Source organism: Stegodyphus dumicola, chromosome 10, assembly GCF_044657685.1.
Source record: "Stegodyphus dumicola isolate Sdum_Otavi_A_Nest chromosome 10, ASM4465768v1".
NCBI classification, from domain to species: Eukaryota; Metazoa; Arthropoda; class Arachnida; order Araneae; family Eresidae; genus Stegodyphus; species Stegodyphus dumicola.
This window is the reverse complement of record NC_140777.1, coordinates 60,587,526-60,610,968: the sequence shown is the minus strand read 5'-3', so window position 1 is coordinate 60,610,968 and position 23,443 is coordinate 60,587,526. Positions and strand designations below refer to the sequence as shown.

Genomic DNA, 23,443 nt, shown 5'->3' with positions numbered 1-23,443 from the left:
CGAAAATACCTTAAGAGTTCTAAGGATTCCGTGAGTCGACTAAGTTTGAAGATTACTGGGCTATGGAAATTGAAACCCTATTCGTCCTCAGAAGACCTCATTAACTGCAGAGAGGTCACGAAATGCCTGAGAAAGAAAACGAATCCATCCATCAGGTGCTGCCAAAGGCAATGAATCTCGTGCAATTAATTATTATTGCACAAGACTCAACAAGCGGAACGTAATCACCAAAATTAGGTTCTAGTTTTTAAGTAATTTATCGAGATAGCGATTTATGCAACCGTAGACCCCGCTTAATATGATCGCGGTTAATGTTAACATTCGGATACTGTTATCGAATTCCCGAAGTGCCGCTTGTTTATATACGAAAATTGTGTAAAAAAAAAATTAGCTTATAGGGATCCACAAGCCGGTTAACTTTACAGAATGAATTTTTTTAAACTGAAGTATAAATGTAAGGGGGGTGGTAAACTGATCCACCCCCTTACATTTTTCTCTATAATATACACTATACAATAGAATCAGAATACAAATAATTTCACGTAAATAACGATAACAATTAGACTAAGAATATGAACATAAGTATTGAAAAAAAAAATAGCATATTAGGCCTAAATTTATTGTTTCTGAATTATTATTATTATTATTATTACTTTTTTTAATTTTACAAATATAAGCAAGTTTACAGAAACAAAATCACAAAAGTTCGATTTTAATTAATGTGATGTACTCATACAATTTTTAAAATATTTGGCCTAAAATTGCTTAATTTAACTCTTAAATCACCTCTTTGGAAGATATTCAACTTGTTTCTTGCTTTCCGTAGTAAATTCGTCGTAGTATAAAGAAGAGAAAAGTCAACAGCGTCGTTCGTTAACAACTTTTATTTTGGGGATATTTCTTTCGGATGACTTTTAAATTCCAAAAACTTAGCACCCAGACTCGTGCTTGAACATGCTTCTTCAACGCAATCAAATCTTCTTGGATTAGTCTTCGAAACTCCTCCACGAAAGCATCCCCCGTTATGCAGGCAGTCCTTGAGTATTTTGCCATAATCAAATAAACCCAACGAAACCTTTCTACATTATGATCAAATATATCCATTTCAGCGGTTCGCGCATTTAAATTTCCAATCCTTAATCGATTATTTAAATCTTCTTTCAATTTTGCAGCCGGCTTATGTATAACAAATGTATCTTCTGAGAACATTTTGCGTCGTTTCTGAGAACATTTTCGTGTTTTCGTGTGTTCCTGCCCTTTTTTTATACTGCATTTATCGGAAAATTTACGTATAAAAAATATTACTTATTTTTAAATATGTTCAATAACTGCGTATCTTCCCCTGCGTATCTGTTTTATATTATTTCTTCCTTATTAAATGATGCTGCTTTGTATTAATAAACAGTTATCAGTTTTACAATATTAATAATTTTTGTTACCAGCGGGATTCCATTAAGTTCGATCAATTTGTCACTACATATTTGCCTGTCGACCCCTCTAAAATTTCTTCGACCCTCAAGGGTTAATATTGACCCCATTGAGAACTCCTGAAATTTGAGTATAGAAACTGCTGAATGACAAAGACTTGTTTCAAACCTATGAACTAAAAGTCGCTTTGACTAAATAACACACATTGTGAAAAATTTAACGTTTGAGCAGATATTGATGAAAAAAAAAACTCAGACTGCATGTAACAACAAAAGAAATAGCCTTCGAAAATGCAAGCACACCCCTGCATTAAGTAAAATGCAAGAGTAAGTGATAACTGGAGCAGGAGTCAATGCTACTAATGGATACATTACATTAATTTTATGTTATTTTTTTAATAAAAAGTACAATACTTTTCTTTAATTCTCTTTACGTAACGTATCTATAACATATTTATCTACTTTAAATATTATTTTACGATACATTTTTCTAAGGGTGAGATGTGGTTCTCGAAAAACCTTACAATACTTCTTTTTAATTGTCCTTTACATAAAGTACCTATAACATATTGATCCTTTAAATATTATTTTAAGATCCATTTTTCTAAGGGTGGGATGGGGTTGCCGGGAAAAAAACTTCACAATACTTTTTTAAATTGTCTTTTATACAAAGTATCTATGGTTATTGATCTACTTTAAATATTATTTTAAGATACATTTTTCTAAGGGTGCGATGGAGTTCCCGATAAAAACCTCATAATAATTTTCATTAATTGTCTTTTACATAAGGTATGTATGACATATTGATCTACTTTTTTATAAGGGTGGGATGGGGTTCGACGATGACTGGTTTAATGTAATCATTTGGTTAATGTTATCAAAACAGCCGTGGACAAATGTGATCATGAATTAAGCGGCATCTCTTGTAGTGTTAAATACAGAAAAAAACTAACTATATTGCCAAATAAAAAAATGGCGAAAGAAACGACTGATTTATCCGCTCCATAATTTAAAATAAAATTTATTAGGAAGAGAAATTTAAATGGCCCCTCAAATAATTCTGAGAACGAAAAAACTTCTTTTTCATATAAATCAGAAGTAATGTCTTCCTTAAAAAATTTAAGTGAAAAGTACTAATTAATAGCTAGAATAAAAACAGTTAATTATATTTTAAACGGGGTAAAATATAATATATAACTGTTATTGTTTCAAAATAATATTATTTTAAGAAATATTAATTTATATAATAATGAGCTTCTTAAAAATAATTACATGCAATTTACAAACATTTATACTTCAATAATATTTAAATCAAATAAATAAACATTAAAAGTATGCATTACAATGCAGTGTTCACATACGTTTCACAATTTTAGAAATTTATTTTAACAATTTACTGCAGTGGTCTCACACTCATGCGGGCCTCATGCACGATTCTAAAAACAACTGACGGGCCAGTTGTTTTTCTTTTAGCCCTAAGGGCTATTAGTCTCAAAGCGGCATTTTGCTTCGTTTCACTTTCTGCGTTGACTCACTTTTCAAACTGCTGCCACCAAATATTATCACCATGTATTATATTTAAAGAAACCAAATAACGAAGAATCTGCATGAATGCATGAATGTTTCTCTCATTGTGAAAAAACAGCGGTACCTAGGGCCATCCAATTCTGAATAACGTTGTCCTCCAACCAAACGCAGCACTTACTTGGAAGCCCGAATTTAAATTTCGCATTTGTTTTATTATTTATTTCAAAATTCGTCAATCTTTAACGAATTTTTTATAAACAAACTCAGCTTTTTCCAAAAAAAAAAAAAAAAAAAAAAAAAAAAAAGCGCTGCTGTGTATCGGAAATTCTCAATATATGCTGTTTTTAAATATGTTGTGATATTGCTATTGAACTCAATTTTATGTGGTTTAAGTGCGAAGAACCTGTCATTTGATAAATAAAGGTATCACATAAAACGTTAAAAAACGCCCTTTTGTGCGTAATATAAAATCTGAAAGCGTTCAGATTTTCTTTTCTTTTTCTTTTTAAATAGAATGAAAAAAATTCCTTAAAAAATAAAAAAGTATCTTACATAAATTTAAAATTCAGCTTACTAAACATTTATGATAATACTACCATAAAGGGGAAAAAACAGATTTATATTTTTTTCTATCTGAAATCTGAAGTTTTGTACCTGCAAGAGATTTTTGTTGCTTACACTTTGTAATTCAAGCAAATCGACAGATAAATATTAAATTCTTAGAATGTCATTTCTTTCAAATAACTCTGACATGTTTAATTAATCATTAAATAATTTACTTTAATTTAAACTAAAGGTAAATAAATTCTGCAAACTTTCTAAGTTTTCAGAAAAAATTTTCCAAGTGGGACAAAATTTGAGGGTGAATAATAACAACCTAATTTCTTTTTTTATTTATTATTTTCTTCGGCGCATTAATAAAAATACTTATGTTTGTATGTAAATAATGATAAAGTTCTTTATTTTTTACTACAAATTTTGTAGCCTTGGAGAGAAATTACTGGAAATTATCTTCATCACGGATTGTAAAGGCTCATCGGTCATCGGTTTCTTACCTCATCAATTTTTAATTACGGAGAAAAAGGCTGTTCACATATAAATATATTTCCAAACACAAACCATTATTCTTTGTGCAAAAATTTGTAACTGAGTTTATTTATTTTTTGACAAGGCTAAATAAAATTAATGGAACTTGTATTTTCAAATCTCTGAATAAAATTTATATCACACTGTAAATTAATTAGCTGCGTTTATAGATCTTCTGCGGCGTTGGTTATCAGTGGAAATAACAATAATAATATAAGTTCGAACTTCAATAACTAAAATCTTGAAATTTTCGCAACGCCGTGTTTACAATAAATACATAAATGAAAAGGCTTCACGGACCACATAAAATTGCTTCGGGGGCCGCCAGTTTGAGATCACTGATTTATTGGATTTGTAGCACAAATTAATGTTTATTTGCTTACGCACTAATTAATCACACTACACGGTAGATGCCCTTTTGCACAATTTATAAACTTTTTGTATAATCAACTGTTTTCAGATTCGGTTTAAATAATGAAAGTTCCACAAAAAGGAAAAAATTAAATACAGAAAGAATAATTTTTTAACTTGAAAAGATTGCACTAAATTGTACATACAATAGAGTGAGACAAAAAAGATTTAAATTTTCTACCAGAGATATTAAGTCACAAATAATTTTAAAGCAAATAATTTATGCCCACATTTATTTCTGTTAACAGTCTTTATTTCAAACGAAACTAATATACGGCAGTGGTTTTAAATGGCGACCCGTGGACAGCATGCAGTTTTATACGGCCCGTGAAGACATTTCAGTTATGTATTTGTTGCAAATACAGAGATGCAAAGCTTTCAGGACTTCACTTATTTGAAGTCCAAATTTATAATATTTTCATTTCAAATAAAAGCGACTAAAGATACATATTTTATCAACTTTTCTTCGTAATTATCAAAAAAAAAATAAGCTTTCTTATGAATTTTGCAAATATAAATATAAAAAAAATTGATTTCTTTCCTTTCCGATATCATTATTTATTATTTATTTACGTTTTGATAAATATTTGGTAAGCGGCATTTAAAATATTTTTATTTTTTTCATAATTTTTTTTATTTTGGAAAAAAAAAAAAAAAAAAATCTGGTTCGTCAGTTATTGTGAATCTCGCCCACACGCAGTTTGAGATTGCCATCACTGTTATATGGGGTATCAGTGTACAGTGATACAAGAGGCTTCATTTCTTACAATTTCTGACGAGAATATCTTGACATTTCTTTTAATATTAAAACAGTATTTGTAAAATAATTTAACATAGGCGGCAATATTTTTAGAAGAAGAAAGACATTCATCGAAGAACAAAACAAAGGAGGAAAAACTCTCGTAGATGTAGTTTTATTTTTAATATAAAGACTATCATGCGAAGTTTAAAATTAATAAATTAACACTAGGAGAATATTTCATTACTTGATTAGAAATATGTGTTTATTTCTACAAAACAGGTCTAAGATTAGTATTCCATAAGAATTTCAAAATGCTGAGTATTTCATAGGTATCAAAATTTCATAGGTATTAAATACTTCGCTTTGTGCCAAAAAAATTACTTAGCACCTGATTAAAGAAACCGATGTAGCTAAATAGAAGTGTCAAGAATGATTTGACAAATTCAAAAACGATACACAACCATCGAATTATTTTCTTTCCAAAATTTTATAAAGCTCCCACTTCTACTGAGAAACTGAGTTATAACATCCTATTCTTTGTAGTTTTTATTTCAATTTAACTTTCGACACACAACAGCGTTCTTAAAATAATCATAATTCAGTTTCTCCACCTTGTTAAAATTGTTGGCAAAGACGTCATAAAATTAGGATGTTTAGGAAAATAAAAAAATTTACATTTTGTTGTTTCGTTTTACTTAAAGTAAAAAGAACATACAATTATATTTGTTATTTATTATGTTTTTACTATTATTTTCATAAGATTTATTATTTTATTTATTCATTTATTTATTATTTATAAAAATTATTGAATTAATTAATTAGAAAATTAATTTGTTTGCTTTTGTTTTACAAAAAATTAACTGATGAAAAAAATCGGAATCTCAGTTAAACAAAACGCTTAAACAGCAGCAAGGGAAAAAATGATGAATTTTTCTCTCTTTAACTGTTTAGTTTATTTAATTTATGCATTTACTATATATAAAATAATGTATACACGTACTCAGAATTTTCTGACTTTGTATTTCCCGGCTCTGACGGCCCTGTATTCATGGCCGGCCTTGATGAGCCGTGAATAATTCAAACAGAAATGAAAAACTTTTCATATTCGCATTAGAATATTTGCAGGTTAGAAACACGAAATTACATTTTCTGTGACAGCTAGTTGGCTTTGGGAAAACTTTGGTTGGAGGTAAAGTTATATTATAATAAAATATTCGCAAATTTTTTTTTTCAAATTTATTTTATTTCATCATAATTTTACAATTTCTTCGAAAACCGAATAAATTAATAGCTAACCCCAAACCATGAATGTAAAAAGTCTCGGCTGGGTGAAAATCGGTCTGGTGGCAACAGCGTCACAGTGTAAAGTAACTACACACACTAAATATGCAGTCACACACACACACTAAATATGCAGTCACACACACACACAAAATAAAAAATAAATAAATAAATAAAGAGCTCAGAAAATCTTCCAACACTATTTCTTGCAGCAAAGTTCACATCAACGAAAAAAACGATACTCTTAGCGTAAGGTAGCATTAGTAACCGTTGTTGTAATAATAGTTCTTTAACTTGGTCTAAATCGACAAAAGTTGAAAATCTGCGAATCATTCAAAATTTTCTCACCTACCCTCTGAATAATCATTTCTCGCAAAGGTACTCATTTTTGACAGTTGGAAGGGGGCAGAGATGACGAAAAAGGAATCATCAAACATTTCACAATTAGCAGCATTCAGTCCCTTGCGATATCCGCTTACTATTACATTATTTCTTGAGAAATATCACCTAGCATATCGGGGTATCTATTCCGGAAGGATTCACAAACACAAAATGAAACATAGCGGTTTGTTCTTTTTTTTTTCCTTCATTAATCTTATCAAAACCTGTAAACAGTATACGAGCACGAAGGCATGAATGAGCTAGTTAAAACAGCGTATAAATCTCACCAAGCTAAGACACGTATTTCCCATTCCCCCTATTCATCTTTCAGTCGACATTTTGCGATCTGTTTTGACGGTTTATGAGTTATCTTTTTCCATAATTCTTCGAAACTGACGTTTGAACCATGTCTCTTCCCTGGCTTTTGGACTTGGGACTTTCAGAAATTCAGCAGCGGAACCACTAATTCTTAAAAGGAATTGGCAGCAAAGGCGTCGAAGTGTAGAACAGTTTACTGTTAGTAAAACCTTCGACGGTAAGAAATAGCAGTAACTTCCATTCTTGTAATAGTAACTTCTTGTTATTCACCCAAATCCTAGACCGCCGAAGTCGAAGAAAAATCATAAATAGCACAGAAGGTGCATCTGCCAAAGTTCTAGTAGGTTTTATCCACCTGCAAAATCTAGCATTATGCAGCTTTTGTCCAACTGCATGCGAATTTCCATCGAGATATCCTCAATCAGTATTCTCAAATTGTATGCGAGCCGAAAATTTGAAAGCAGCTGGCGGGTTGTTTACGAAATTAAAAAATTTATTTACTAAATATTTATCAAAACATACCTAAACAGTATTAATAATGACGCATAATAACAATTTAAATTTGTGCTTAATTTGTGTCTGAAATCTAAAGACTGGTATCTGAAGAAATCTTTTTGGCTATACTTTTCAATTCAAAAGCATTGACAGCTTAACTATTAAAATTTAGGGCTGACAATGATTTCAGATAATTTTAATACGTTAAATAAACCACTAAATAAATTACGAAAATTTTATAAGCGGGCCAAAACGTGAGAATAAGTAATGAAAACCTATTCTCTTCCTTTTACTTATTATTATTATTTTTTTGCGACGCACACATAAAAAATACAAGTATTTTAATGTAAATAATTATAAATTTCTTTATATCTTATTATAAGGCTTCATGGCGTTTCAATTTTCATAAAATTTGTTAACTTTGGAGAGGTAGTTCCTCGCCGGTCAGTCTGGTTCCTTTTTAACACTTCTTAATTTTCATTTGCGGAAAAAAAACTGTTCACATATCAATGTATGCTCCCAAACAAAACCTTTTTCTTGTAGCGAAAATTCGTAATTGAGGGTCTTTATTAAACTGAGGGTATACTTTTGAATTAAAATGTTTAAATATTTTCTAAATTTCGAATGACGAAAAAAGTGAGAAAATTCGAGCTTTGAAAACTCGAATCTAAGAATTCGATGGATTCGAATATCCCACATTTTAAATATTATATTTATATTTTGAAGTACAATTTAATATCCATCACTAAATTATAGTATTATCTAGCAATGTTGATGTCTGCGCTTACTTATTACAGAAAACAAAATATTACTTTCTGTTTTCTCATTTAGATTTCATTATTTTCATACAGAAAATGTTGAAAAGCTCTATATGCAAGCAGAATTTTTGTCGTTTATGTACGATCCCGGAAAATTGGCATCACAAATTACTTTAAAAAGGAAAAAAAGGGGAAAACAAAATCCTAAAAACCTAAAAGGGCTCGTTTTAACGACTACTCAGGTCTTAAAAAAAAAAAAAAAAAAAATAACGGTCAACCAGGTCTTTTTTAAAATTTATCTGTATAAATTATCGATAGAGACGGCCCAGGTAGAAAAGAAAGGAAACCAGATGAATATATATATATTTAGACTAACAATGGAAACGGTATACACCTTTTGTACATTTGAAAAATGAAAAAAATTATGATGAATTCAATGCATTTGTATTTCAATCAATCCGATTCAGAAGTAAAAAATAATATTCTTAAGACTAGCATCCATTGCTTTTGCATAGCATAGTTGTTAATCAATAATACAACAGATTCAGTTGAGAAGATAAATAACTTATATTTTGCCGGATGGCAACAGAATCGAATGAATTATGAAACAAAACATTGACAGTGAATCAAAGCAAAATCATGCTGCTAGATTAAAAGGCTTTTTGGCTTAAAAAAATACCCTACTAAAATATCGAAAATTGTTATTTACATACGGAATAATTTTCAGCGGGAAAACCTAAATTAATTACTAAGTAACGCTGCACGTTCTAACTATTTGGAATCGTCCTAATTTTCGGCAATAATACAGTTGTTATGTTAAATCACCACAATCCATTCATTTAGTTTTAACTTGGAAGTTATAATGAGTTAAAACTATAGCCGAAAATAATCAGTGAAAAATTACAACGCAAAAATGTCCATTCAAATTTTATTTTACTTCTCATAAGTGAAATCGTACAAAACTTCATTTATGCAACATTTTTCAGTAAATTTAAAAAGTATATTTAATAAAGGTAATATTCAAAAATATAAATCGAGAAAATGTAAGAATTATAATTGAAAACTTCAGTGCTGTTTGATTTTTTTTTTCCAGAACTCTCATTCAAAACGCTTGGCATAAAAAAAATTGCGCATATAAATATTTTAATTTTAACATTTCCGTTCCAAATTATTATTAAAGGAAATGGTGAAATAATTCAAACACATTTCTATGATCAATATTTAAAGAAAGAATTCTGTTATTTTGATTGGAAGTGATTCAAATATATATCTAATTAATATTGTTGCGTGCGTACACATGTTTAATTAATATTGTTGCGTGCGTACGGGTTCGTTACCTAATAAATGCACAAGTCCGATGAAAAATGGACAAAATTTTATTATTATCACAACAAAAATGCTTAAATTCCCTCAGATATTCTTTCAGTATTACAATATCTCACAGTAGTTTATCTTTTAACTACTCAAACGTTCAACAGAAGTTAATTCAAAACCGCTAAAGAAAGCTAATCCGCGAATTCGCTACAATCAACAAGAGCAGTTTTCTAAACAAACTCTTAAAACAACAACAAACTAACTAAACATCGAATTGAGAGGTTTTCCTCCTCTTTATAAGATTTTAAATCGCGCGCGAGAATTTTTTGGAATTTTCTCGAAATCAAGAAGAGATATTTATTTATTAAATGTTAAATGCGCGTGTTCTTGTATTTTTAATTTTCCGGCTTAGCTTTCCTTTAATAATCGTCACGCGCTGCACTGCACGAAGAATAAAACAATTTAATTTATAATTCAACTAACACTAGCTATTTAAATACCAAATCCGTAACAATATTTAAAGAAAGAATTTTATTATAATGTGAAATGAATCAAATACATTTCTAAGATTAATATTTAAAGAAAGAAATTTGTAATCATGATGTGAAATGAGCCATATACATGTCTGAGACCAATATTTAACGAAATAATTTTGTTTTTATAAATCGAAACGGGTACATGTACGTATCTAAGACTAATATTTAAAGAAAAAAAATTTGTTATTATGATGCGAAATGGTTCAAATACCTGTCTACGACTAATATTTAAGGAAAGAGTTTTGTTTTTATGATGTGAAATGATCCATAATTCATGAATACATGGGCCCACCAGCGGCCGAGAGTCGCTGAACATTGGTAGTTCGGTCCGAGGTTCGAATCCCGCGAACGGGCTGGCTGCATGGGTGTTTTCGTGGTTTTCCTCATGTGTAACGTGTATACGAGCCAGTTTCCCTTAGAAAGTCCTCCACGAAGGCATCCCTCCCCTTAGGCAGATAGCCCTCGAGGCTTTGCCATAATCACAACCACACACACACATGAATACATGTCTTAGCCCAAAGAGGCAATCTGTCCAGAAGGGATATTAATTTCGTTTTGGCATTTTGTGGCAAATTCATTATAAACGGCGAATCACTTTTTAAATCGTTTTGCAGAGTTTTGGCAAATTCACTATAAACGGCGAATCACTTTTTAAATTGTTTCCACCAATATTAAAGCCCTATATTATATTTAAAGAAATTAAGTAATGAAGAATCTGCATAAATGTACGTATGTTTCTCGCACTGTGATAAAACAACGGTACCTAGAGCCATCAAAATTTGAATAACGTACGTCTCCACCAGAACATGGACACATGCAAGCCCAAATTTAGAATTTGGAAATTTTTTAAAATCTATTTCGTAAAGCATTTGTGAGTTTTTTATTAAGAAACTCAACGATTTCAAAGCGCAAGCAATGGCAACACTGAACGGGGGAAAAAATTATCTTCAGCGCGCGAGACTGTGTATCGAAAATTCTGAAGATATGCTCTTGTTAATATTTTGTGATATTGCAGCTGAATTGAATTCTATGTTTTAAATGCGAAGAACGTGATATTTAATAAATAAAAGTAACACATAAAACGTTAAAAAAAAAAAAAAAAAACGCCCCTTTGGACGTAATACAAAACCTGAACTTTCAGGTTTTTCTTTTCTTTTCTTTTTTTTTTTTTAACTCAAAAAAAATTAATTAAAAAGAAATGCTTTTTTTATTATGAAACGAACGACCGGAAATGCGTATCTAAGGTGAATATTTAAAGAAATAATGTTGTTTTTACAAAATCAAATTGTTCTATTCAAGGTTTTTTAATACTATGACGTTAGAATCATATTTTATTAATTTTTATAAATAAAATATTCATGTTCATTTTTTTTAAATTATAAAATTAAATATTAATATTTTTATAAAATTGTCATATTTAATTTTAATAAAGCTTCAAATATTTATAAGAATTATTATTTAAATGTAAGATAAATGTAAGATAAATGTTTTAAAATTTATATTAATTACAGACATTATTAAAAAATAAAATATGGATTTAATGATTCAGAAATGCATTTCTTGCTTTCAGACTGCTCCGTTTACGAAGGAGTTACGGACAAAAAGAATTTTTGCAACTTCTGCTTGCGAAATAATGCTCCATCATAAAAGTTTGTTCTGCTTGGGAAAAATTCATCTCCATCTTGCATCAAATAAACGATTTTTAAAGCTAATAAATAACACTGAAAATAATAATATTTTATTATAATTGAAAAGTTAAAAAATAAAAAGATAAAATTTTAAGGATTATAAATATTACTTTTAAATCTCAAAATTTTACTACAATTATACAATGTACTGCTATCATTTTAAAAATAAATTTTATATATTATGACAGGGTTATGGCAACAGCTGCCCTAAACTGGCAATTCAACAGGATATACACTGTGGAAGGATAATGTAATGTAAAATCAGGTGAAAACTGCTAACTCTAAATTCTAATTATTATAAACGACCACAAACATAAGTGTACAAATATACTTTTAAAATGTATGTATTACTTATATTTATAGTATAAATATTAATTTAAAATACATAAAAATGCTTTTGGAATATATTCACATAGTAGTACGAAGATGCATCAAAATATTTAAGTGTTATTAAAGCGGTTTTAAATAAAAAGCAAAATTCATCAGAATATTTATTGAAGATTTAAATCTCCATCTTCTTTCAAATGGCAACATCTATCAAGAAGAAATCATAAAAGCAAGGAGCTGATTTTACTTTAAGTTATAAAATGGAATTTATTTAATATATATTTTTAACAGTGTTATTAATAATGCAAAAACGTACTTCATACGACGCAGATTCAATGTTCGAGTAATGTGTACGTAAACACAACTTGAGAATTTAAAAACAGGTTAAATGTGACGGAAATTTCACGTTAGTGTAACGGAAATTAAGCATGCTCTGTAAAACTTCCTCGTGCTAGAAACATGCTGATTTTAATTTGTCTATTGATTATTATTTTAATTTGTCTATTGACATAAAATTTGTCTATTGATGTTATTAAGTGAAATAAATAAATAAACAGTTTATATCTACAGTCGCTCAAACTTGTTTTCAGACACTTGTTTGTATTGTTGAAACCTATTTGCAGAAATTTTGTGCTGAATACTGATATACAGACTTCTTTTTTTTTTTTTTTTTTTTCTGAAATGTTATTTTTTCTCCAATTTAGGCTTTTCTAGTTGCAAAACAAATATCATCAAAACATTCCTTGAAACATAACAATTTATTTTCAAGTGCTTAATCAGTAACTTTCATAATAATTCGGACAAAGTGTTGCTGAAATGTTTCAGCATACGATGTTTCTTGTTACAACTTGTTGTTTTAAATAAAAATATATCACAAAATTTATCGTCTGCATTTGGAAATTATTACTTATTCAGCAAAATATATTAGCGTTTTCATACCTGAAGTGCACATTTGGAAGACGCTACAAATGAACGATACGTTTTGTTTAAAGTTTAATTATTCATCACTTTTAAAAATTCCAAGTATCCAAAAAAATCTTTGATAAACATTAAGATAGCACTGAATTATCTTTAATGTTATAAAACGATGGAAATTGCGTCGAACTGTTGAACATTCACTGTGTGGACCAGATTTCAAGATAAACCTGGGTATCTGAGATTAAACATACTAAAAATTCAAACAAGATTCAAAATTAGCGTTATAAAACTTACAGAAAATTTAGAAGAGAGGTTTAGAATAAAAGTTACACCCAAAACTGTTAAAAGAGTCATTAGGGTGTACAATACAATGGGCGATTAGCTACAATGAAATTTTCCGTCGACAAAAACATAAGGAATATACACCTGTTTTTCGAAAAATCCATGATTAGCAAAGATTTACTATACGAAACAATGTTAGCATTGCAGACAAGTCGAAATTTAATTTATTTGTTTCCGATGGTCGAACTATGTGGTGAAAGTCGAGTACCAACTGGTTCAAAAAAAACCTATTGCCTGCTACTTAGAGGAGAGAATAATGATTTGGAGATGCATCGCAGCCTCTAGGGTGGGAAATTTAGTTTTTATAGAAAATAATATGCATCAGTATAAACTTACAAACAATCTTAATGAAAATCTGAAAGTGTCTCCAACAAAAGTCTGACTGCAAAACAGCTTCAAGTTCTACCAGGAAAGCGATCTCAAACATACAACCCTAAATGTTCTCTTTAGATCACTATACAACTATCTTGAAACTATCAAAGTTCCTCCATATTTTCCGGTCTTAAATCCTATCGAACGTGTAAGGTGTGAGTTGGAGGAAAAGAATAAGGAAACATGGTATTTTTTCGAAAGACCTATTAAAAGTAATTCTTTCGAAGGAATGGAATAAAATGGAGCATTCTTACATGAAAAATTAGTTTAATCCATGCCAAAGCGCATTAAAGGTGCAATTTTAGCTAAAGGATATACAACTGAAATATTGAATGTTTCGTTATTTTATTATCTTTTATCACATATATAAACTGTTTTTTTTTTTAAGTGTCCGAATACTTAAGTGAGCTATTTTTAAGAACTTTCCAAACGAATTATTTTAGTTTCCAAAAACTTCTTGAATAATTTTTTTTTTTTTCAAAACAAGCAGTTTTTTTAAAAAGATAACTGACAGTACATGTGAAAAAAACATTTTTCATTAAAATCTGCCCCCCCTCAAAAAAATTGAAAAATACAAGTGTCCGAAAACAAATGTGAACCACTGTAAATGTTTTTATACAGCAGACTGGTTCCTAGCGCAAATGATGGGAAAACAATCTAGTTTTAGATATGAAAATTCAAGCACAATTCCGAAGTTACTCGAAAATAACATCTCTTCAAACGCAAGATTCCCCGCTTACATTTTAGAGTAATTTCTTTTAAATAAAGATGAAGGTGAATATTTGAGGTAGCATAAACTTGATCGAATTCATTTGTTTCGCATCAAAATGAAACAAATTACAAAATTAAATATTTTATTGCAGTATACAAAGAAAAAGTATAAAAAATATAATAACACATTTTTATCTATTTGTTTTCAGACATACCAATGACCAGTACAGTGGATACACTCCTCAACTGAAATCACTCAGCTGGAAATGGCTATTAGGTACTTGAATATGGGAAAGCATGCGGGGAAGGGACATTTTCGTGGAGGACTTTCTACGGCTGCTATCACTCATCATTAGTTTCGAACAACTGTTTCAAACAATTTTTCTATCACTGAAAGAAAGACACGTGATTTTTTCCCTTCCTTTCGCAAAATACTGTAAGTTGTTCATTTTCTACAACCAATCAGATATCAGCATCGAACCCCCCCCCCCCCCATCATCAGCTATCTTTCGGAACGGAGAACCAGTTTTCTCTTTACATGGTAACCTAAAAGTGATCCGTGGTGATTGGCTGTTTAATGTAACAAAGTAGAAAAATTGTTCTAAAGAGTTATTCTTTCGAAATGTTTTGTAAGTTTAATATGACCACATGGTGTGAAATTCGCGAAAACCAACCATGCAGCCAGTCTTTTCGCCTGGGTTACAACCCGTGTCGAACTACCATGCATTTAGTGATCTTTAACCACACGGCCACTAATGGGCAGACATGGCTATTACAATTAGCAGTAATTATGCAGCTTATATAAACGGCAATTTATTTGTGTTGCTTATTTAGTATTTAAATAGAGTAATAATCCTACATACCATGATAATTAAATTTCTTTCTCTCATTCTATAATTTCTTTTATTAAAACACTCGTATTTATGACCCTACTAAACTGACGAACAGGAGTTCCCAAAGGATTCGGTTTTGACTCCCTATGAAGGTCGATGAAATATTAAAAGTGGTCAATGATGATCAAAGGCTCGACTATGAGTCAATAGCCGAATACGCACCAACGACTCATCAGCATAATCAAAATTCTCAAGAAAAATATATTATTAAAATTAATAATTAATTGCTTATTGATATAAAGCTGTATTATGTAATACCAAATTATATAAAATATCTAAAGTTATTTAATATATTTTTAAATCAATAATATTTTTAAAAATGTACATATAATTTTTTTATGCAATAAGAGCAATATAAAAAAGTAAAATGCAAGAATACTAGAAAACACTAAATACGAAGAAAAAAATAGGAAGAAAGCTAAACTAGAATGGAAACCTAGAAACAGTTTGAATATTTTTTACCGAGGTGATTTAAAAACTAAATTAAGAATTTTATGCCAAACATTCAATAAATTACATCAATACGTAAATTTCCAGCCAGCCCATTCATTAAATCGAACTTTTGAACAATTACAAAATGTAAATTTGTGAAAATTCATTTGTATTTTAAAAATAATATAAAATATAATTAAACAAAAATTAAATAAACCACGTTTTCAAAACTTTTGTTCAAATTCTTAGTCTTATTGTAATCTTTAAATTATTCACGTGCAATTACTTATGATTATGTTGTATGCTGTATGTTTAGGAATCCTTGCTTTAAGGAAAAATTAGATTACAAAAAGGATAACTTAGTTTAGAAAAATACGACAATAATTTATATTCATACATCATTATACCAAATTTCTTCAATTAAATGCTTGTATGATTTTAAATTATTTAAAAATGTTGTTTATTTATAAAAATATCCTTATATGAATATGTAGACAATAAATTAAGCTTCGCACAAAATATAATATTCCAACTTCTGAATACAAAAGATAGCTTTCTGCGTTTATGAATTATTCGGTATCATGGTAAGGTAATAAGAAAACTTGTCTGAAATTTAAATTAGTGAAAAATCAGGAACTGCTAGTGAACAAATTAAATAACTTTGAACATAACATAAGAGACAAAGGTTAAATTAAATACTTTAAAATGTCACGTTAATTTAACGGAATTTAACGTAATTCAATGAATTATGACGAATTTCCGGAATTACATGTTGCCACTTCATATTTTTAAACTCTTTCAAAAAATGTAACCATGAAATCAGAGGTTTCTTTACATATGGAAATTTTTAGAATTTTTATTTAAATTTAAAGCCACATGAAAATTTTTAAAAAGACAACATTTGAACCATTAGAATTCAAGGATTATTATTAAGCAATTTTTTTTCAGAACCTGGCCTAGAGATCAATTCATATTAGTAACTGTAACTGTATATATACATATAATATTTCCTGCTCTTCTTTTTTTAATTTACAATATTAATTTATTTATTTATTTTAAACTCGCTGTTTAATATCCAGTGTAAAAAATCAGTTACTCTGCCAATACTCGATAATAAATATAAACATAAATAAATTAATTTTATTTTACCAAGGTTCTTTTAATCTTCCTCCTACAGCAAACTATAAACCTTTTTAAAACGAAAATTTTCTTCAGTTAGAAAGTTTAAGACGAAAATTTTTTTCACCTTCATATATATATGTAATAAATAATTATAAGGAATAGTTTAACATAAAAATGCGATTTTAATAAATTATTAAATATATATTCTAGTGTATATTCTAGTGTATTCCGCCACATTCTAGTGTATGAGTCAATGCATAAATATACAAAAATGCTAAGCATTTTTATCAAACAAAACTCTTCTATGAGCATGAATTCCAGACATATTTTAATAAATTAATTGTTAAATTAAATTAATTCTTTTAAATTTCATTTAACGCTTAAACCACAAATTTCTTTCAATAATAAAAAACATTTTTTTTTAATTTTTTTCACAATATGTTTAAAATTACATTATTGTTTTTCAGTTTCACCAACTACTCAAAGATAATTTTATATGACACATTTGCGAAAAATAAATATAATGATTTATTGGAATGAATGAAATTGATTGAATCTGAACCGTATATTTAACGTGTAAGTATAAATTACTTACCATGTAAATAAAAAATAAATACTGGATTCTTCATAAAAAATAGATTCTGGATTTATTTGTCTGTTATATATTCAAGAATATTAAAAAGCAAATGCTATAAGATGGTCTCAAACTAGCCACCCGTGGGCCGCATGTGGCCTCCAAAACAAATTTACACGAGCTTGCGAATACAATTAGCATAAAATACTTCGGATTTTTAGAACAAGAATTTGAGGAAAAAAAAAAAGGTTTAAAGATTTTGATGATGATCAGTTTTACATCATTTTTATTACCATTAAAAATAAATATGAGTAACGCCTCTGGAAATCAACAGAACCGATTAATTTAATTTACACTGTGATATAAATCTTATTCAAAATCTGAAGATACAGATTTGATTAACTTTTATTCACACGTTTAAAGATAAATATCCTCAGTTACGATTCTGGCTATAAGAATAATCGCTTTGTTTGAGAGTACATTAATATGGGAACACTTTTTTTCCGCAGCTGAAAATGAACAAGGTCTAAAAAAAAAAAAAAAAAAAAAAAACACCACACTGACCAATGAACATCTACAACTAATGATGAAGATAGTTTCTAGTAATTTTTCTGTAAGGTTTATCAAAATCGAAACACCATGAAGTGTTGCAGCTGAAAGTTGTAGTTAAGAAACAAAGAAGTTTGTAATTATTTACCTCAATATATAGGTATTTTTTCTACATGCCTCGAAGAAAAATCTAATAAATAAAAGAAAGAGATTTTAAGATCAAAATTTATTAAAATGTTATTCATTTTCAAATCTTGTCTCATTTGGAAAGCTTTCTTAATTTTTTCATTTTTAATTTAAGTAAGTTTTTTTATTGGCTAATTCAACATATCAGAATTATTTGAATTGAAACGTCAATCAGAAAATTACGCATTTAGCTGTCAATATGTTTGAATTGCAAATTATTACCAACAGCAATTTCTTGCAGGTACCAACTAAAGCAGTAACTAGAGATATGGGGACCCAGTGGCAGCAGATAATAATGGAGTTCTCTCTTTATCATTTTTCCCAACCTTACTAACTTTTTCCCCCTAGTTATGGTTAACTATTTTATTAATAATTAAAATAGCTTTATACACTCTAATCGAATGAAAGTGTTTTCAATAAATTTGTCTTGGTTTAATCCTAGTATCCGGTGCACATGGGATTTGGCTACTTTTGGCGACTTTATGATGAGCAGTAAAAACGCGACATATACTATGAGTAGTAAACAGGTCATTCAAAGAATATATATGGTTATACATAGTATATATATAGTGTATATACTATGTATATACACATATAGTATATAGTGTATATATAGACGTTCTTTGGATCATTTTTGGTGTTGGCGATAATTTTCAAAATCGCGCCAAGACTGCACAGTATACTAGGATTTTTGTCTTTGATGTATACTGTTATATGTCATTTTGGATTCCTGTTTAATCCTACGAAGTCAAAAACAACGTATATACTAGGCTATCTGACTTCAAACAGTGAATAATATGAAACATATGCATTATATTTTAGGTAAACTGTTTTCTAGTGCATTATGCAATATATTTTATTTTTACGCTCGGATTGCAAAAATCTCTGTTTCGTAACTGTTAAGTAAGCAAACTCATTAATTATGTCACCAAAGTTTGAGCTCGATTATTTTTGAATCTTTAAGCACATGACGCATATCTGAAAAACTCGATGAAATTGAACTGTGCTTTAATTCTCAACAGTTCTGCTTGTAAAATAAAAATATAAATATCGCTAACGAAGTTTAATTTTTCAATCTTTTAAAATGAAATCTCTACAACAAAACAAGTCGTTATATTTCTTTCTCATTACTGAACGTAGGCGGTTCCGACGTTCGAGTACTGCTTTGGTTATCCTGGTGGTCGTTACAACTTTGATAACCAACCTTTATATTTCAGACAGAAATAAATATAAATTTTAATTGTTTTCCTACGCATTTTTAATATTATTGTTTATGTATGTTTTGATAAATATTTAGCAGATAAAATTTAATACTTAATTTTTTTGGGGGGGGAGGAAGGGTTAAAAAATTTCCTTAGCGAAGTACACATACAAAAGTATACATGACATTAGAGATAATTATATATTAAAATGCTTTTCTTTGCCATGCTAAACCTACACTTCATATAAAAATTAGCTACCTAAAAATAAAACTTAGTCATAGGTCATTCATTACAATAAATGTTTGCATATAAAATTTCGAAAAATAAAAGGAGCAAAAATACAAATTTATATAATAATGTTAGCCAAAATAAAAGGCTAATAATTCGGCAAGCAATAAAAGCTACAAAACCAATTCACCATGACAATCCACGTAAACATAATTCCAGATAATTAACATTGAAAGAAAGTAATTAACTGTCTTGTGCCTTCTACCTTTCACATATGGTGATATTCCACTTTAAATCTGCCCCGTTTTGTGTATATTTTGCATACTCACTTTATTGTGTGCATGCGTACATATACCGTATTTACTACAAAATAAATTCTCCTTTTTTGGGGGGGGGGAAGATGGCAGTCTATATCTTAGTTCTAAAATTTGGTAAGATGGCAGTCTATATCTTAGTTCTAAAATTTGGTAGACTCTCACAAATGGGTATTTTTGATAAATGAAATTTCAGCATGAAAAAACTAATTATCATCTTGTATAGAATAATTACCCTGCTTAAATATTAAATAATCCGCGCAGATAATTATAGTATACATAAACTCAACTACGTATTTAATTATTACTCCTTAATAAAAACTATTTAATAACCAGGTATTGCGTATTTTTAGACCAGCATATATAGAGTAATCATTTTTAGAATAATTATTTATAGAGTAATAATTATTATACAGAATAATTACTTGTAGAATAGTTACTTTGCAGAATATACTATATAGAATAATTATACTACATAATATATAGAGAGAATATTTAACAATACATAAAGAATATCATTACTGTTAATAACTACATATTATAATTGCTATATAATATTTATAAATATATAATATACAGAATATTTACACTAATAATATAATTATACTAACTATACAGAATGCTTACATTTTATAAATATTAAATAATTCACATAGATAATCACTGTAAACTGCGTAACTATCGCTAATTAATACCTAATAGGTTTACTTTAACAATTCCAGTTTAGGCCTCTAGGCCTGCATCCACTATAAATGGGTAACAATGTGTAACTAACAATGTCCTTGGACCATAGCAACGGACACTTATTGTTATTTCAAAGAAAATCTGAAAGAGCTGCAAAAAAAATTCTTTTTCTCAGAATTATTGCAAGATAAAATAAATGTTCGCCTTTATTTTCATTCCTTAACATTTATCCTGAAATGCAACGAAAACATTATTTACGAGTAATTACAATATATCTGAAAACAGAAAGTATATATGAGAACGGTAGTATTCCTTAATTAATTGTATTTAAAGAAATCCGTTATTCGAAAACTAAATTGTTACACTAAGTAATACGTAAATTACAAGAATTGTGCTGTAGATATAAAAATATCAAATGCTCTCTTTTGACACTTACCGTACCAAGCCAGCATCAGGTAGCAGCACTAGTCCGAAGTACCAACACGGTTTTCGAGGGCCACTCACTCCTATTTTTCCCTGATCCTCGTTTCTGGATGTTCGATTTTCTTACGTTACATGTTCTTCCGGATATGATGATGTATTCAATACTTCGAATGTTTCGGACATCGAAAGAATACAAAAACTGTTGTAGAGAAGAGAGAGTCAGGGCGCAGTCTGGAATCGAATTCCGCAACCATCCACTTGCTGGATGCGGGTATGTCTGTGGTTGATTGATCGTGGAATAACAACAATTCCAACAGGGTCTCGATTGATCACACGTGTCACCAGTATATATATACGCGTCCGGGCCTCTAAATTACACACACAACAGTTCGAAATCTGAAGTGAAAATCAAGTAGATTCGAGGTTACCAACTACCACCGAATTGATCACAACTGTTCTGATCGAAGGGTCTCTCTCGGAAAAGGAGATGGCAGAACAGAATACGCTGCCCGACAGACACCAGGAACCCTGAATTCGAACACTAGGGCAGAGAATGACGTGTTGAAAGGGCTCAGCTAGCGCCTGGATAGTGAAAAATGCCGTCGACCGGTATGTTCTGGTAGCACTCTTCTATTGACCGTCGCCTTCGGACTAGCAGGCTGGCTGGCTGAATTGCCAGGCGCGCACACATCCGCGCAATCATGCGAGAGCTCTGTGAGATGTTAGAAGGGCGAGCGCATGTAGGGACGGGAAGAAGGGAGGGTGGTGTAGTGGGAGGTGGAGAGTACAGGACGAGAACGGGGGGGGATCGTCTACTTATGGCATTTTTCCTTCGGTACGATACGGCGCATGGAATCCTGCGACACAAATGCAGAAATATTTTGAAAGCTTTAGCGAATTTACGAAAATAAATCATCATTCATCGTAAGTTTCAACGAGTAAGATACTGCTTGCATTTAATGTAACGGATCACAATCTCACTTGTGCATAGCAATCAAACGTCAAATGGTTTCGTAAAATATTACGTCACCGTTCCAGACAATGAGACTTTTATTTTGTGTGTGTATGTGTGAATCGAAATATATAATTCAGTATATTCTTCAGCAGATAAGCATAAACGGTCGAAATAGAAGAACTGCATCAAAAATAACAACGCATTAAAGTTGAAGGATGCTTACTTCTTTTCCTGTTTTCGAAATCACAGGTGCGGAGATATCAACTGGTTTCATGAATGACAACTCGATGAGTGATCGGAACAGTTGAATTCGCAAGGATGTGGTATAAATGCATGAATTAGTGTTGCTACTATTTTCCCTTGCGTGAGCAAGTTTTATTTTACACGCCCGTAATATTATTTTTTATTCGGGAATATATTTTCCTGAGCTTAAATGAATTTTAAAAAATTCACTGCAGTTTATCGCATTTGAGGAGGGAAGGGGGTATAAGCTTGTTGATAAATGAAAATTGCGCGTATTACGTGTGCAAACTAACTAAAATTGAGATTTAAAATATTTTTTTTGAACAGCTAGAATTTTATGCTTCAAAGAAAAAAAAATAAATAAAATAAAAAATAAAACAAAAACTCGATACATCAGATGTACTGAGTACATAAAATAATTGTATAAAAAGAAAACTGAAAAAAATAAAACGAGAAATAGAAAATCGTAACAGACAAATAAAATTTCACTATTGCACACAGCAAGGAAAAACTGTAAGAGTAATAAACATACATTATTGTTTACGGGAGAAGAAAACTGTAAGAAGCTAACAAACAGATTATTGTAGACGAGAATAGAAAACTAAATGTAAAAAATACACATTACAGTACACTGGAATAGAAAATTACAAGAGAGTACATTACAAGAAAATTACAGTTACATTATTGCAGATGGTAAGAGCAAAATAAAAGCACATTATTGTAGAGGGAAAGAGTAAATTGTAGGAGAATATTAAACGTACAGTGTTGTACACTGAAACAGAAAATTGCGTTAACGTACATTACAAGAAATTTACAAAAAATTACGAGAGTGTTACATTATGGGGGCAGAAAATTGTGAGAAAGTATAAACATACATTATACAGACGACAGGTGAAAATTGTAGGAGAGTTTTAAACGTACTTTCTTTCGTTCTTCCAAAGGGTTTTCTGGTTAAAGAATCCCTGCTTTAAAACATCAAATTCCAATGCATTAAAGTAATAAAT

At 29.7% G+C, this 23,443-nt stretch overlaps 1 protein-coding gene across 1 annotated transcript in view; it reads right to left on the bottom strand.

The window, feature by feature from the left end:
- The window catches only part of LOC118192872 (uncharacterized), a 408,484-nt gene extending 386,528 nt beyond the window's left edge, over nucleotides 1–21,956 (bottom strand). Inside the window, exon 1 of the mRNA XM_035363899.2 lies at nucleotides 21,255–21,956. Within this exon, the coding sequence (XP_035219790.2) occupies nucleotides 21,255–21,270 (16 nt within the window). The 5' untranslated portion in view covers nucleotides 21,271–21,956. The remainder of the gene's footprint in view (nucleotides 1–21,254) is intronic.
- Nucleotides 21,957–23,443: the final 1,487 nt, after the last annotated feature.